Raw genomic sequence first — 16,486 nt, forward strand, 5'->3', positions numbered from 1 at the left:
CACTCTATGACTCCATAACTTGGCACTATTCAGTTAAGTGTCATCTACAGCTTTTCAATATCAAAGCACTACACAACCATAAACTTTTGGGTCCAAAATTGTCTCAATAATACGTTACCAATCAATGAGTTGTATTTCACATGTGGATGTTTGGGCAGATTATGACAGAAATTTGCACACATGGCATGCAAATGTAAGTACATGAATGTCTTTCTCTTTATCTGTTAGGGGAAAATATTGCATAGGTCAATATGACAATTCTCTGCTCCATTTTTTAGCTGTACCCCGAATCTTTCATTTCTATCTACAATGAATAATTGGAATTTTAGTCCTAGTCTGAAGAATGACTCTTGCCACTTGGTATACTGCTCTTCTGAGTTGCTCATCTTATCACACTGAGACATTGCTTTTATACGTGTGGATATCTGGTAATGCACAAACTGACTTCCTGCTGTCTTTTCCATGCAGTATATTTGGATCATTGAACCTGACAACCGCTCGATTAAGTGGTGTTGGTGCGAGCTTCCAGAAGCATTCCAATGCTGAGTCTAAAGGCATTAAAGCCCATTTTAACATGGACGAAAGTGGAATACTGGCACTAGATAGGGTAAGTACGCACTGGGTCACTGGGCCAATTTACAATTGTAGTCACTTTATAGCAGTTATCTTGGATAGGTTTCCATGATATGAATGAACTTGTATATATTTAATTAAGTATCTAGGACCTTTGAAAAACCAAAGAAGTGAACGGCAAATGTACTAAAAGTTAAAGCTCAAATGAGTACTTTGTACCTGACTATTAATTACACAGGGCCAACAGCAATGTCAGTTTATGGCTTTTTATTTCTAATTGTTAACATGCGACAAATAAACTGAATAACATTCCTTTTACCCCATTTGTAAGAAAATAAATGAAACCATTGGCTTGCTAGATTGAGTTTATTTGAATGACTATCCTTTTCTGGTGTAGGTAGAAGCTGTGTTTGAGACGATGCAGGATGGGGAACCAGAGGAGGAGTCGACCTTGACCAGTGAGTATTCAGTGAGCATCAATGACATCCCTGACCAGTGAATGCTGTATGTTCTTGCAGAGTCCAGTCTACTTTAGATGATAAACTGCTGATTGGAGGCTGGTATTTCTTATTTAAGAAGCTGACTTTGTGTTTGAAAATTTATTTTTTCTTAGTTGAGAGTAGTTAGTTAACAGAGCTTCATACTCCAGCTCCCCATTGCGACTGCTGTATCGCCAGGCACTCGCAAGGGCTACTATGACCATAGAATTTGCATCATAAAACTGTTGTATAGCTTGAACCTAGATACAAGAAGAGAAGGAAACAGGAGGAGTGACCATGTTTTCACCACTCCCTTCTTTTCATAAATACCCATAACTGTTCTTGTACTGCAAATCCACTTTCCCCCATCCAATTTTGATATATTTAAAGAGGTCAAGCAAATCACACAATTGTATCGTTTTAAAAAAGAAGGATTGTTACATAGCGATTCCACTTTTGATTGTGAGTAATGAACCAGCCCCGTTATGGGTTTGGTTGTTCTGTATCCCACGGCTGAATAGACCAATATTTCTAGTCCATTGCTATTTGTTTAAGACTCCCACTGTAACCTATTGAACTGTGACCCTGCAAAGTCATGAGGATTGTAGGGATTCAAAAAGCACAGCCGCAAATAAAAAGTTTGTTTATTGATGGAAGATTATCTTGTTTCTGGTGGCTGTTTGCAGCTTCTTATTGTTTGATCTCAACTGCAGAACTTGGAAACACAATTTCCAGCTTGTTTGGAGGTGGGAGCTCTGAAGCAGATGGGAAGGAGAATCTGACTGAATCTGTACAGGTAAGTGTGCACCTACATAAGTTTCTATCTTCTTGCAGCTGATGGGTGAAAACATTCATGAAGGTGAGAAGATTCTTGGTTTGGTTCTTGGTCTGAGATAGCGTTGAAACTGGGAAAGGATGTAACAAAGAAAAAATAAGCCTTGCTTGATCACTGGTGACCTCTGATGAAAAATGTGGGTAACGAATTTAGTGGTAGCCAGTTGATGTGCAAATTTAAGATAGAACATGAAAGCATTAGAACAGAACATCTGTGATGTATGCACCACTTTGCCTTGATGTCAACAGACAGGAAATATGACAAGTTAAATTATTACATAAAAATCTCACATTAATCATAGTGACTTTCTTCAGAGTCCAAAGTATACCTTCCATTTCAATAACTAGTACTTCTTTGGCAGACCCGTGTACTGAACCAATTTGCAAACTCTTGCCTTGGGCGGGGCATTGTTGGGTTGACAGTCTTGAGATGGTTTATTCCTTCCACTGGGTCTCCATGTGTTTCTGACAATGAGAGGGAATTCATTGCCACCCACATCTCCATCAGTCATGGGCCAGTAATTCCTTTCATTCAGTTAAGGTATTACATTTTTCAAGGAGGCTTTATTTCTTATTTCCCTTAAAACATGGAGGTCAATTCAGCCCATTGAGTTCATTCCACTTTACAGAGCAATGAAAGAGCCTTGCATCTTTTGGAATGGGAAAGGATACTGGAGCATTTGGAAGAAATCCTTGCACTGGAGAACATGTAAACACTAAAGCTCTAGAGTGCCAGAGGTCAGGAATGAGCTCTGGTCAGTGGAACTGAGGGGCAGCTTGTCTGCAGACCTCTATTTAGCCATTCAGCTACTGGGTACTTGACAGTCACTTGAAGATAATTGGTGGAGGGCAGAAAAATATAATGCTGCTGCTCCTGCTGAAATGTTTCTGTTTGTCCACAGGACGAAGAGGAAATCACAAGTAAAAGTGAGAAAGAAACACAGGAAGAGTTGGAGACACTGATAGGTAAAGCGACATTCTCTGGACAGGACAGCAAGCACCCAGAGGAACAAGACGATGAGCAAACTGAGGAGAAACAAACTGAAGAGACTAAAAAAGGAGAGAACAAATCTGAAAAGTCTGAAACTCCAGTAAGGATGTGTTCTGCATTGAGCCAGATATTGCTTCAGTTTTCCGTTTCTAGATATTGGCATGTTATCGTGTTGCTTCGTAGCCATGGGGTGTTTCTCCCAGTGACAGTTCAATGTATGCAAGTCAAAGCTGAATCCCAGCAGATTATCCTCGTGCACAAGCATCGCCTCTCCAATTTTGTGTTTTACACTTAGATTCAAATTCCGCAGTAGAATGGGCAAAACGGGAGCGGGGTGCGTTTTAGTTGTCTCCACCCTTTGTGGGAATGCAGTTATCTCTGATGCATGTGTGTTCCCAAAGCTGAGTTGTTTATTTGGTGACTGCAGAGAGGGTTTTTCTGTTGATTGTGGCTTTGATATCTGCTCGCTGTATTCACTGAGTGATTATGATTTTTGCTGTGAAGTGTGTGCTACTGATTAGGTAATGACTCATTACACATTCTATTGTGTTTTGTGCAGAATGACCAACCAGATGATGCTGGGAAAGAGGAGGCGAAAGATCCGGAACTGAATAAAACTGAGGAGTTGCAGAAGCCGAAGGCACCTAAAAGGCTGAAGATTAGTGAGGATGTGACTGTCTATTTGGAAGTAAAGGACTTGCCTGATCTTTCACAAGACGAGATGAGTCAATCACAGAAGAAGTAAGGATGAATTGGTGTTTGAAGAGCTTTGAGGTCATTTTGCCTCAATGAGACAGCAAAAACAATTCACAAATATGCAAATATAGAAACATAGAAAATAGGTGCAGGAGGTGGCCATTTGGCCCTTCGAGCCAGCACCGCCATGCATTGTGATCATGGCTGATAGCCCCCTATCAATAACCCATGCCTGCCTTCTCCCCATATCCCTTGACTCCACTAGCCCCTAGAGCTCTATCTAACTCTCTCTGAAATCCATCCAGTGACTTGGCCTCCACTGCCCTCTGTGGCAGGGAATTCCATAAATTCCCTGCCACAGAATTCACAACTCTGGGTGAAATTTTTTTTTCTCACCTCAGTCTTAAATTACCTCCCCTTTATTCTAACACTGTGGCCCCTGGTTCTGGACTCTCCCAACATTGGGAACATTTTTCCTTCATCTAGCTTGTCCAGCCCTTTTATAATTTTATATGTTTCTATAAGATATCCCCTCATCCTTCTACACTCCAGTGAATACAAGCCTAGTCTTTTTGACTCAATACAGTAATATTCCCATCTGTTTTAACTTGGTGAACATGAATTATTGACTACAGTGAGATTCTAAAGAAAGGTGATGCCTTGGAGCTTATTGCAGTATGACAATCAATTAAAGCCAGCCCAGTCAGTTATAGATATACCACACCATAAAGATGGCGAACACCCACTTTAATGCTGATTGCTTACACTTTTTGCAGTCCCTCACTGCTCCTCTATTTTATTATAGGCTTCAGGATCTCACAGATCGGGACCATCAGAAACACGAGCGTGAAAAAGCAGCTAACTCATTGGAAGCTTTCATCTTTGAAACACAGGTCAGTATCAGGGCACTCATGATCCCGGCCAAATAAAACAAAAGAAAGTAGACACAAAATGCCGGAGTAACTCAGCGGGTGAGGCAGCATCTATGGAGAGAAGGAATAGGCGACGTTCGTCTGGCTTGTGCTTCGGTGGTGGAAAGATTGGTGGAAACAGGGCCGCAACATGAACGCTCTTTCCTTGACCACATTATTGTCGGTGATATTGAGCGAGAGTTTGGTTTAAACATTTAATCTTAGACTGCAAATAAGTGATCTGGTAGCGTGTGGCAAAGCAACTTAAAAAAAAAAATAATCTCTAATTAGTATCAGTGGTGCAGTGGGGTTGCAGGTTAATTGGCATCTGATAATTCCCCTTAATGTGTAGGAAGTGGATGGGAAAACATAGAACTAGTGTGAACTGGCGATCGATGGTTGACATTCACTCAGTGGGCCGAAGGGCCTGCTTCCATGCCTAAAACTAAAACTAAACATGTTCTTGTAAGGAAAGGGGATATGCAAAGGGAAAATAGTAACACATTTCAAATAGTTGGAATAATAACTGAAATTACATAGTGATAAATGTGCGATATCAGTAATTAAATTCTGAACCAGTTTCCGATTTGAGGAAGTAAACAGTATGTTAACAGCACCTTTTTTTTGTTTAACTTTTTATATTGAATGGTAGTGCCCTTTCTGTAATTGGTAAGCCATTAAATAATTAATCTTGACGAGAATTCTTCAGTCTTAAAACTGCTGTTGTTCCATTAAGATTTTAATTTGCCGGCTGATAGAAGTCTCTGTTCTAAGGTCTGATAGTTTAAGTTCCAGTGGCGTTAGCAACAGGTTGTTTATTGTTACACAGCTTCAGGCCTCTGTGCCAGTCCAGCTCTGTTCCAATATTCAACTACATCAGCAAAGACCAGGTAACTTCTGTCCCTGGGAAGAATTAAATGACTTTTTTTTGTGGTTTGGATCTAATTTAATCCTGCAATAGCTGACCTTTATTGCTATTTTGTAGGACAAGCTGTACCAAGAAGAATATCAGCTGGTCTCCACTCAAGATGAACGTGACAAGATTTCTGGTAAACTTAGTGCGGCTTCCAACTGGCTGGATGAGGATGGATATACTGCCACTACAAAGGTTTAATGTCTTCTTTAGTTGCTTTTTAAATTCGGATACTGGTTAGTTAACCATCCTATTAACTGGCAGCTTTGACCCACAATACATTAATGTGCCTAGAACATGAAACAAGTGTGAGTCTTAGTTCTAAACTACAGCCTGATTTAATATTTATTTTGGTACCATGTTTTATGCAGAGTGGCATTATTGCCTTTTTGGATCTTGGATGTAGTCCTGTTCATTATTTAACAATGAGAAGAAAATTGAGGGGTGACGCAGTTAGTAGAGCTGCTGCCTCACAGCGCCAAAGTCATGGGTTAAATCCTGATCTTGGGTGCTGCCTGTGTAGAGTTTGTACGTGCTCCCTGTGACCATGTGGCTTCCTCCGTGTCCTCTGGTTCCCTCTCGCTTCTCAAAACTGTGTGTTTATAGAAATTGCCCCAAGTGTATTGGAAGTGAATGCAAAAGTAGGATAACAGGTGACCAATAGACACAGTGGGCAGTAGAGCTTGTTTCCATGCTGTATCAATCAATTTGGTGTTGTACTTATTCTGTACATTGAGATATTAGACTGTACTGGGCAAAAACAATGAATTGTCGTTTCCTGCATTTAGGAACTGAAAACTAAGCTTTCTGAGCTACGCAAACTGTGCAAGGATCTCTTTTTTAAAGTAGAAGAGAGGAGGAAGTGGCCAGATCGCCTGGCCGCATTAGACAGCATGCTCAATCACTCCAGCATCTTCCTCAAGTGAGTATTGAAGTGAGGCAGGGAACTTCACTGGCCAGTCTTTTCATTTCTTTGATATTTTAATTAATTACTATTGGGGGATGGTTTCATGAGCATGTGATTCTCCAAATCTGACCTCAGTTATTACTATTATCATTGAACATAAAACTATGTTTCCATCCTGGGGATAAAGATTCCGACTATGCCTCTCATCATTTTATGAAATTCTGTCAGACCTCCCTTTGACCTCTTTCTCTTTCTTAACTATCTCTTATGTTTGTGACTTCAGAGGAGCAAGTCTCTTACCAGAAGATGATCAGATTTTCACAGAAGTGGAATTAAACACTCTGGAAAAGGTCATCACGGAGACCTCTGTAAGTATAATCAAATCTCACTCTCACTGAAGACACAGTTGCTAAACTGAGTGGATTCTGTTCGAGTTGAAAAATGTTTTCCTAGTTTATTCAGTCCTTGGAGTTTAATGTTCTACTTAAGTGGATGGAACTGCATGGTTTGTAGATTAATGACTCTCTATCAAAATCTTGAATTAATTTTCTTCCCGGACAATTTTGGCAGCTGTGAAAATGTAGAGCTAATTTGTCCCAAATGATGATTGAAGGGATGCTTACTGATATAAATGCACATTTGTAGCTTCATGTTCCCTCAGCCCCTAAATTCACAGTTGCTATGGGTGAATGCTATGGATCTTGTTCTACTACATTCATGATCTGATGATCTTGGGAAGCTGGGAGAAGAAGTTATTCATGTAGATAACCAGTGAGGACATACCAGGCTAGCCAAGCCGAGATTGTTACGCCAGCATTTTGTGTCTAACTTCGATTTAAACCAGCATCTGCAGTTCTTTGCTCCACATGTGATAGAGGATGAACTATATCCAAAACTATACTCCTTGAAATGTCAGGAGAAGTTGATATGGATGATACATGATGTATGTAATATATACCAGACATATTCAAAGGCAAACTACATGAGATGAGATATCCTCATATATTCATTGATTGTTACACTTGATTTATAATTTGTTTATGCAGACATGGAAGAACACAACTGTAAAGGAACAGAATAATCTACAGTCCACAGAAACGCCCGTCTTGCTCTCTAAGGACATAGAAGCAAAGCTGGCTCTCTTGGATAGAGAAGTCAAATACTTGCTTAATAAAGCCAAGTTTGCTAAACCCAAGCCACGGAAAAGTAAGAATACTACAACACAAGAAGCACAAAATGCAACGCAGGAGGTGAAGAATGCAACAGCCGCTGAGAGTGACAAGAATATACCACCTGTGAAAGAGACAGAGGAAGACACAGGTAAGCTCCTTGAAAAGGAGTGTGAGGGGGAGAAGAGCACTACTCAGCTGGCTCCGTTCCTACCTTTCCAACAGATCCCACTTCATCTCTCTCCACAACCACACCTCTGCTACAGCCGCAGTCACTCAAGGCGTTCCCCAAGGCTCCGTACTCGGCCCCCTCCTCCTCATCATCTACATCCTCCCCCTTGGTCAGATACTCCGCCACTTCAATCTGGACTTCCACTGTTACGCTGATGACACCCAGATCTACCTTGGCACCAAATCCCCCCACAACCCCCCCCCTCTCCCATATCAACTCCTGTTTGTCAGCTATAAAAATCTGGATGCAACATAATTTCCTCAAACTCAACAGCGATAAGACAGAATTCCTCCTCATAGGCTCCAAAGCCACACTCAGCAAAATCAATAACCCCACTCTCACCATCGACGGCACCACTGTCTCCCCATCTCCCCAGGACCGCAACCTTGGCGTGATCTTTGATTCCACCCTCTCCCTTGAGCCTCACATCCGCCATGTCATTAAAACCTCCTTCTTTCATCTCCGCAACATCGCCAAACTCAGACCCTCTCTCACACCGCCCACTGCTGAAAGAGTCATCCATGCCTTCATCTCCTCCCGACTGGACTATTGCAACTCACTTATCCTTGGCATCAGCTCCACCTACATCAACCGACTCCAACTGGTCCAGAACGCAGCCGCCCGACTCATCACCCATACCAAATCCTGGCATCACATCACTCCAGTCCTCAAACAACTTCACTGGCTTCCTATCTCCCACCAGATCACCTACAAAATCCTGATCCTCACCTACAAAGCCCTCCACCATCTGGCCCCCCCATATCTCATTGACCTCCTCTCCCCCTACCAACCCTCACGGTCCCTCAGATCCACATCAGCCGGTCTCCTCTCCATCCACAAGTCCAACCTCCGCAGTTTTGGGGACAGAGCCTTCTCCAGGGCAGCTCCCAGGCTCTGGAACTCCGTCCCCCAACTGATCCGCAATTCCGTGTCCCTCACCATCTTCCAGTCCCGCTTCAAGACCCATCTCTTCACCTCTGCCTATCCTTAGCCCCACGTCCCCGTCCCTTTTCATCTGTGCATTAATTGCCTCATACTGTGTTTTGTATTGAATTCTGTCTTTACTTTGTGTACTAGTCATGTCTCTACTATTTATTTCATTCCCCTTACATGTTTTTCCTCTACCTGCTCAATTTTTGTAAGGTGTCCTTGAGACTCTTGAAAGGCGCCCATAAATAAAATTTATTATTATTATTATTACTCAGTCTGGCAGGGCTGAAGGATCAAACCTTGGGTTGTGTGGAGAAAGACCATGAATAAGATTCAACCCGTGTTTCCAGTAATTCAGGGAGCACAAATTATGAATTTAGTAAACAAACTAATGACCTTCCATCTCATTCAGCAGAGGAGAGAATTGAGAACAGAGTGTAATCGTGGGAAATTACAGTGGGAAATCGAGTTGAGTTGGGATTGAACATCAGTTTTACTGAATTATGGCAAGGAGCTTTTTGCTTTGTTCTTTGCCCTACTGATAAAGAACCTGAGCGAGAAATAATCCTGCAAAGAGAAAAGCAAAAAATCGAATCTCATTGGGAATTTTAAGATTTTCTCTGACTTGCATTTATTTTGCACGAGCTGCAGTGACATTGACTAATGGGAATATTTCTTCGCAACAGAAAGTAAAGAAGCGAAGCCTGGAGAGGCTCCACCTACAGCAAGCCCAACTGAAAAAGCCACTTCTGAGGGTGAGGAGGCAACATTACCAGAGCCAGTAGAGACTGAATCTAGTGAAGGTGAGGATCGGTTAGTTTTTGTGACTCTTCGTACGGGCTGGGAAGTTTTAGAGATTTGAGCAAAACCTGGACAAGAGAAATAAAAAAATTCTCAGTCAATATTCTCCTGTATATAGAAAATGGAAAATCAACAAAATCAAGTGTATTTAATTGTCATATGTACCGAAACGGAACAATGAAGATTTTGCTTGCAGCAGCACAGGTGTTGTAAATGCAATACCAAGTAAATAACCTATAAACAAACAAAATAAAGTTCAATAAATTAATAAAAAACGATATAGGGCAAAGCAAAGTAACACAAAAGCTCGAAGTCCCTAGTGCAATCAAGGTAGTTTGAAGTTTAGTTAGTGTTTGTAGTGTTCAATAGCCTGGTGGTTGTTGGGAAGAAGCTGTTCCCAAACTGGAGGTCACAGCTTTCAGACTCTTATACCTTCCTCCTGGTGCCATATTATGAAATGGGAGTGTGCCCAGGGTGATGTGACTTCACAGTTGCGTATTTAATAATTTTCTTTCTTCCATTTTTCCAGGCACAGTTGAAAAGAAACCAGAAAGCAAGCCAGACAAACACCCTCCAGATGAGTTGTAACCCCTCCTGGGTCATTCACCGGCTCTATTTATATTACATTACTTTTTATGTAATGGACCACTTTGCCATAATTTAACAGACAATGAAATGTGATTGGATCAGAGGTGTACATTTTCCTTTTATAAAAAAAAAAAGAACTGGATTTCCCTGTGACAGACTTTGTTGAAGAGTTTTACTTGTAACACCAGGTACAGTTCAAACCACAATTATTGTAGTGACCAGTAAGAGGCAGTGTTTGCAGGATGGATGTTAATGTTTAAGGGAATTTCAAAATAACCAAGTTGTTGGAAACCTAAGTGTATCTTTGTGTTCATTTAGTCTTTTTTTTACTGGTTATAAGTGGACTTATTGCACTGAATTGAATAAGTTAATATTACTTTAAATTGGAGTTGGGGGGGGTGGGATTTGGTTGTGGACTTGGTGTGAAGCTGCATCATTAAATCAAAATCGAATTGCCCTGGAATTTATTCTATTCCTTGAAGACTTTTTTTTTAACGATCGGGAGGGGATGGTGGGGGATCGTGGGATGTAATCATCTAACCAATGGTATACACAGAATAAATGGAGTATTTTCCACACTCTTTGTAAAAAAAAAAACACATGCTGATGGCTTGCATTATAGTGACCCGGGGACTCCAAATGTGTCCCCGACCAACCAATTAAGTGTCAGGGGTCCATTTAAAAAAAAATGAATGCAACTTGGCAACTGTGGGATTCAAATAAACAAATTAATCCATAATTGTGCTGGGGAATTTGAGTTTGATGCCATGCTACAACTTCAATGGGTAAAGGGTGTCGGACTGGCACAGCTTCACTATTTATTTACACCTTGCTGATTGACTTGAGTGTTGAGAGTTTGTTGTCTCTCTGGCCCCACCCCCACCACCTTATATTCACTAATGAAAGATATAGAATCAGGACATGTAAAATAAATAGTTCAGCTAGTCGCCTTAATCAGTTCACAAGGCCTCTTGTCCACCAGGACACTTCACGTTGCCAGTTCATGATTTATTATGTAATACCAGTCTGACTGGGAGGTAAGTCTGTTTGGCAGAGGCTGTGGCATTCTGTGCCGAGTTACCTGCGTTAGGTTTCACAGGCGAAACTATGTTCATCTGGTTGCATTGAAGCATGATTTTGTCCTTGCTTACAGTAAATAGCTTGTGGCGACATTTTCTGTTCGAACGTTGCTCTGCAGGTAAACCACGTGCTCCTGAATTATCCATCTTATTTGTTACTCCTAATTTGTTTTGTGAAACAAAAAGGATTTGAATAGTGGAATTTTAAAGGCACATGTTTGGGTCTGATGTCTAGAATCTCTGGGTTGAACTTGACCTCCCAACATCTGATATTTCAGGACAGACTGTCAAAGTCGTGGTTTGCTGAAACTCCATTATATAATTACATGTGGCAGCAGAAAGATTTTTTCTCCTATTTTTTGGTGCGGGAGTGCTGTCTTTTACCAGCTCTGAATAGTTTTATTTTGTGCATTGTTCTATTAAGCTGCTGTTTTTGGTCACGAACCTGTGTGTGTGTTTCTGTTTTGTGTTCCTGAATTAATTCAGTGTTGTTTTTGGACTCCACTCCAAAGGAAAATCAGTAATGCCCTATCCATCATCTTTCCATTATGGAAGGATGTGGTTTTCTTAAACTGCATCTAGTCTGTTGAAGGTGAGTTACTGGAGGCTGGTCTCCAGTTTAAATTTTCGGGAAATTTATCGTCCAACTAACAGTGTCGAGATGCCTCTCTAGTCTTTCTGCAATCCAGTTTCCTCCAAGCTGATGGCCTGAGAACTAATCGCACCAGAATAGAGGAGATGACCACTCTAGTGGGTTTGGACTGTACTTTCTGAAGTTCAGTGTTTCATCATTGTTTTATCACTGTTTTTGTTGTAAGTTAGATTAATAGTGGGTTTCCCCCATGCTCTTGGTGTTCTTGGAAGCATAATTTCAAAAAAATATTGAGAAAGATATTAGATCACCAGCTGATGATGCTGTGATGCGGTATAACTTGAACAATGGGGGTCAAAGTAAATTGGGACCAGTGATAGCACTTGTGGTTCTTGTCAATTAGATTGTCTCTGACTAAAGTTGGGTGCTGTTTCTGCACATGAATGTCTGAAAACAACCAGACTCATCAAGCACCCATTATGTTTATCTGCACTGTTCCCTCTCTCAATAAAATGATTTTTCTGAATTTGTTAGTAGCTGGCTGCACATTGTACCTTCTGTTCATAACTAAGCTGAGAAGATATCTATCAGTGAGATTATATAATGCTCTCAATTTGGGCAGAATTGTTTCTTTTTGCTGACTCTTTGTTCTTCTAGCATGAGTTGTTATCCTGGGCTAGTTAATTCTAAGATGGTTTCGACCCATTAGGTTATCTAATTTGTAACCCATCATCTTATTAGGACTTTGGCCCAACTGAGAATCAAAGGCCTTGTGTGGGTTAACCTCGAACTGAGGTAAATCCGGCCCATCTGTCGAACATGTCCATGACAGCCCTCATAGTTCTCCATTACTGCATTAAACGGCTGCCTACTTCTGTGCCCTTGCTGTCTGGCCTGCCTGAAGTTCACCTAAAACATGTTTAATTGGCAATACTTGTGATCTGCTGCATCAGCACCATGGCAGATGTCCTGCTCTTTCAAGCAGCACTTGAATGTAAAATAGTTTGTATTAAAGGAGATGCTGGCTTTTTATAACTAGTTCCTCAATGCAAGGTGGGGAAATGGGCAGAGTAGGGATGTATTTTGTCCAAGATTACACATTCCTTTAAACGTATAACATTGGAAACGTTGTGCCATACACCTGACGCTAGAATGTTTCTTATTTATTACCGTTGTTAATAGTTTGGGCTTCAGTGCCAACTCTTGCCCATTAAGAAAACCTAATGTGGGCACGTGTTATTGACGTGTTTTTTTGACTTGACTCACTTTCCAGGTATTTTTCAACTACTTCGGAACTACCTTGATTACCTAACCCCAAAGATCTGGGATTGTATTACTAATTGCCTGCTACCCAAACAATAGCCAGTCTTCTCAGTTGCAAACAAAAATGTGTTAAATCAATTTGTGGCTGAAGGACAGGTGATACCATCAGGTGTTTGGTGACTTGAAGGCAAAAGTGATTAAGGACATATTGCATCTGATTTAGAGTTGAACAACATGGCTGACTCACAGATATTATAACTACTTTGTCTGCTGAAATGCAGAGTAATTTAAATGCCAAGCTTTCCTAAAACGTTTGAAATCTGCAAATACTGTTGTTTCGTTTTCATCCAGCTACAAAGAATTGGTTCAATCAGCAATGCCACATTCAAAATATCAGATGCAGCAGAAGGCCTCAGTTTGATCTGCCTGCATTACTAGTCATTCAGTGGAGGCCAGATAGCACTTGATGTACAGATTGTTAAGTGCTGGGGACAGTATATCCTTGCATAGATTTAATAGGTAACATGCATCTGAAAGTTCCAGCAATAAAGGCTTTGGTTTAAACTTGCAGTGTTGGTTTACTTTGTGTTTTAAAACTTTGAAGTTGTTGAGCTGAACATTTCAACAGCTAAAGGTTATCATGTAACAGAACCTAAGCTAAAATAGTGCAATTCACAGGAAGCATGATGTTCCAATAGTTACTGATCTACAAATTTCAATCTGATAGTCATCTACAAATCAACTCGAGCTGCTGCTGACAAGTATAAATCACTTGTCCTCTGTGCTATCACAATGCATAGAACATTTGCAACAAGATTGCTCATTTTAAATACTCATGAGTTCTGAAGATTGATATAATGGAGAATTGATCATGCAGAGGGAGCAGAACTTTGCATTCTGCCCTGACAAACCATAAAATCAAACTAACTTAAATAGTTGGTTCTCACCAGTTAGTTGCAATCACACGAGTTATCATATTAACTGCTGCCTTTCAGAAAATGGAGCCTCCTGTCTGCTAGTCTGTGTAATGGCCATTAGTTCCTGAAATGATTACAAATAAAAATTATAAAATGGTATGATCCAAGTCATCATTGAAGCCCTATCATACCAATCAACTGAAAGGAATTCACCTTGTTTATGGGGTGGGAGATTGCAACCTTCACGTGGTCCGCCCTGTTTCGATGAATGCAATTAACCCGGCGTGCAGAATCAAATAGAACAAGTTGTCGTACAACTTTAGGCTGTGCATGCCATACGCAAGAAGAAGAAGAAGACCTTGTTTAGTAGAACCCTTGTCAGTGAAAACTCATGTGCATCATATTTTATGTCCATCCAATCAACCAGATGCAGTTGTGATTTAACATCTCATTCAAATAGGGTTCAATTTAAAATCTTCAGGTTTGGAGGACCAGGGTTTGAAGCTATAATCATCTGAAATGGGATAATGAGTTGAAAAGTTCAATTAAAAAGCAAGTATCATTTGCTTAAGTAAACCATCCAAACCAAAAGTCGCACTTGCTGGCAATGTGCCCTCTGAATTTGTTAACTAGGAATAGTCCTGATCCATCATTTAATCAGATCATTGCTGATTTGAGTGTAACCACAACTAGGCATTCCTGTATTCCTGCATAAATGAGTTCATCCCCTTTATTACTTACATAACTCTGTGCCAAGACTTTCTCTGCCATACAGGAAGAGAGTCCTGAAGATGCACAACCTTTTGAGGAAGAATTTACTTTGTGGAACCAGGGGCAGTGCAATGGTAGAGTTGGAGTCTGAGGAAGGGTCTCAACCCGAAACGTCACCCATTCCTTCTCTCCAGAGATGCTGCCTGTCCCGCTGAGTAACTTCAGCATTTTGTATCCACCTGCAATGGTAGAGTTGCTGCCTTACAGCGCCAGAGACCCAGGTTTGATCCTGACTTCAGGTGCCGTCCACGGAGTGTACGTTCTCCCTGTGCTCTAGTATCCTCCCACACTCCAGAGACTTACAGGTTTATAGATTAATTGGCTACGGTTACATTTTTAAAATGTTTCCTAATATGTAGGATAGTGCTGGTGTATACAAGGATCGCTGGTCGGTGCAGACTCGGTGGGCTGAAGGGCCTGTTTTCCTGCTGTATCTCTGAAGTCCAAAGTAAACCTGGGGTCACATATTTGTGACACACATTCTCCCATAGGAGAACATATTTTGACATTCACTCTGTTAAGATCCTTTGTAAGTTTCAATTAGGTTCCCTCTTTCACTTCTAAACACCCAATAGATGTAGTCTGTGCTTTCCAACCTTCCCACATAATGATACAATACAATACAATTTATTTGTCACTTGAACCTCATAGAGGCTCAAATGAAATGTTGTTTCTGCAGTCATACACACAAGGAAAAAAAGACCCAAGACACAACACAATTTACACCGACATCCATCACAGCGCATCTCCTCCTCGCTGTGATGGAAGGCAAAAAAACGTATCCCTCCCCTGCACTCCCCATTCCCCTCCCGATGTCAGAGTCAAAGCCCCCGGCGGGCGATGGCAATTGTCCCGCGGCCATTAACGCCGCGCCGGGTGATGCAAGGCCCTGCTCCGGGTCTTGTTGTTGGAGCCCCCGGCGGGCGCTAGCAAAGTCCCGCAGCCGTTGAAGCCGCCTGAACTTTGATGCTGTAGGAGATATGAAAGCCAAATTATGCGCGGCAAGCTCCAATGAGTTGCAGCCGTGACAACGCCTAGGTTATTATGAAATTCATATAAATGTAGGATGGGCATGATGGATAATTCATCCATTATTGAAAATCAGAATGCAGATACTGGTAAATCGGATATAAGAAGAGTAAGCATTGGAAATATCCATGCACAAGAGATCAGGCAACGTTCCTTCAGAAAAAGGCCGTTGACAATACGCTAACTCTCGAGAAGCAAGTGTGTTTCATTGTCATATGTACTGACAACGGAACAATGAAATTCTTACTTGCAGGCCTGTGAACACAATATTCATAGATAACTTATAATAACCAAACAAACAAATTAATGACTCAATACTTGTGCATAAAAGTCCTTAGTACAGCTACAGACGTCAATAGTTTAGTGTTCAAAAGCCACATGGTTGATGGAAGATCCAGAGATGCTGTTTAATCTGCTAAATATTTATGATACTCTGATGGTAAAACCCCATATATTTTACACCGATTTGAGAGAGCGGGTAGAATCCGGGATTAATATTTCATTCGAAAGAGAGGATCCGAAAGAGTGCATCCTTTTGGCATTACACCGGCTGCTAGCCTATGGCCAGGAATATGTAGGTTTAATGTGCCTATCCTAGAATTAACGTTTAAGTTGGTTTCTGGGCAGGTTACAACCCAGTGGCATGAATATTGATTTCTCTAACTTCAAGTAGTCCTTGTATTCCCTATCCTTCCCACCCATGTCCACTTGCCACTTTCCCCATTTGTATCCCTTCGTTATCAATTCGTCCCCAGCCAACATTGGACCAATTCATATCTCGTTTCCCTCGCCCCTGACTTCTCCCCATAAC

At 41.2% G+C, this 16,486-nt stretch overlaps 1 protein-coding gene across 3 annotated transcripts in view; it reads left to right on the plus strand.

Annotated features, from left to right (window-relative positions):
- hyou1 (hypoxia up-regulated 1) overlaps positions 1-13,522 on the plus strand; it is a 29,225-nt gene extending 15,703 nt beyond the window's left edge. For all 3 annotated transcript variants that reach the window (XM_033049811.1, XM_033049812.1, XM_033049810.1), the window contains exons 14-25: positions 469-607; positions 971-1,031; positions 1,766-1,848; positions 2,789-2,977; positions 3,437-3,618; positions 4,379-4,466; positions 5,470-5,592; positions 6,186-6,319; positions 6,588-6,672; positions 7,351-7,624; positions 9,322-9,438; positions 9,966-13,522. In XM_033049811.1, the coding sequence (XP_032905702.1) occupies positions 469-607; positions 971-1,031; positions 1,766-1,848; positions 2,789-2,977; positions 3,437-3,618; positions 4,379-4,466; positions 5,470-5,592; positions 6,186-6,319; positions 6,588-6,672; positions 7,351-7,624; positions 9,322-9,438; positions 9,966-10,024 (1,534 nt within the window). In that variant the 3' untranslated portion in view covers positions 10,025-13,522. The remainder of the gene's footprint in view (positions 1-468; positions 608-970; positions 1,032-1,765; positions 1,849-2,788; positions 2,978-3,436; positions 3,619-4,378; positions 4,467-5,469; positions 5,593-6,185; positions 6,320-6,587; positions 6,673-7,350; positions 7,625-9,321; positions 9,439-9,965) is intronic.
- The last annotated feature ends 2,964 nt before the right edge of the window (positions 13,523-16,486 follow it).

The sequence above is a fragment of the Amblyraja radiata genome, chromosome 33 (assembly GCF_010909765.2).
Source record: "Amblyraja radiata isolate CabotCenter1 chromosome 33, sAmbRad1.1.pri, whole genome shotgun sequence".
NCBI classification, from domain to species: domain Eukaryota; kingdom Metazoa; phylum Chordata; class Chondrichthyes; order Rajiformes; family Rajidae; genus Amblyraja; species Amblyraja radiata.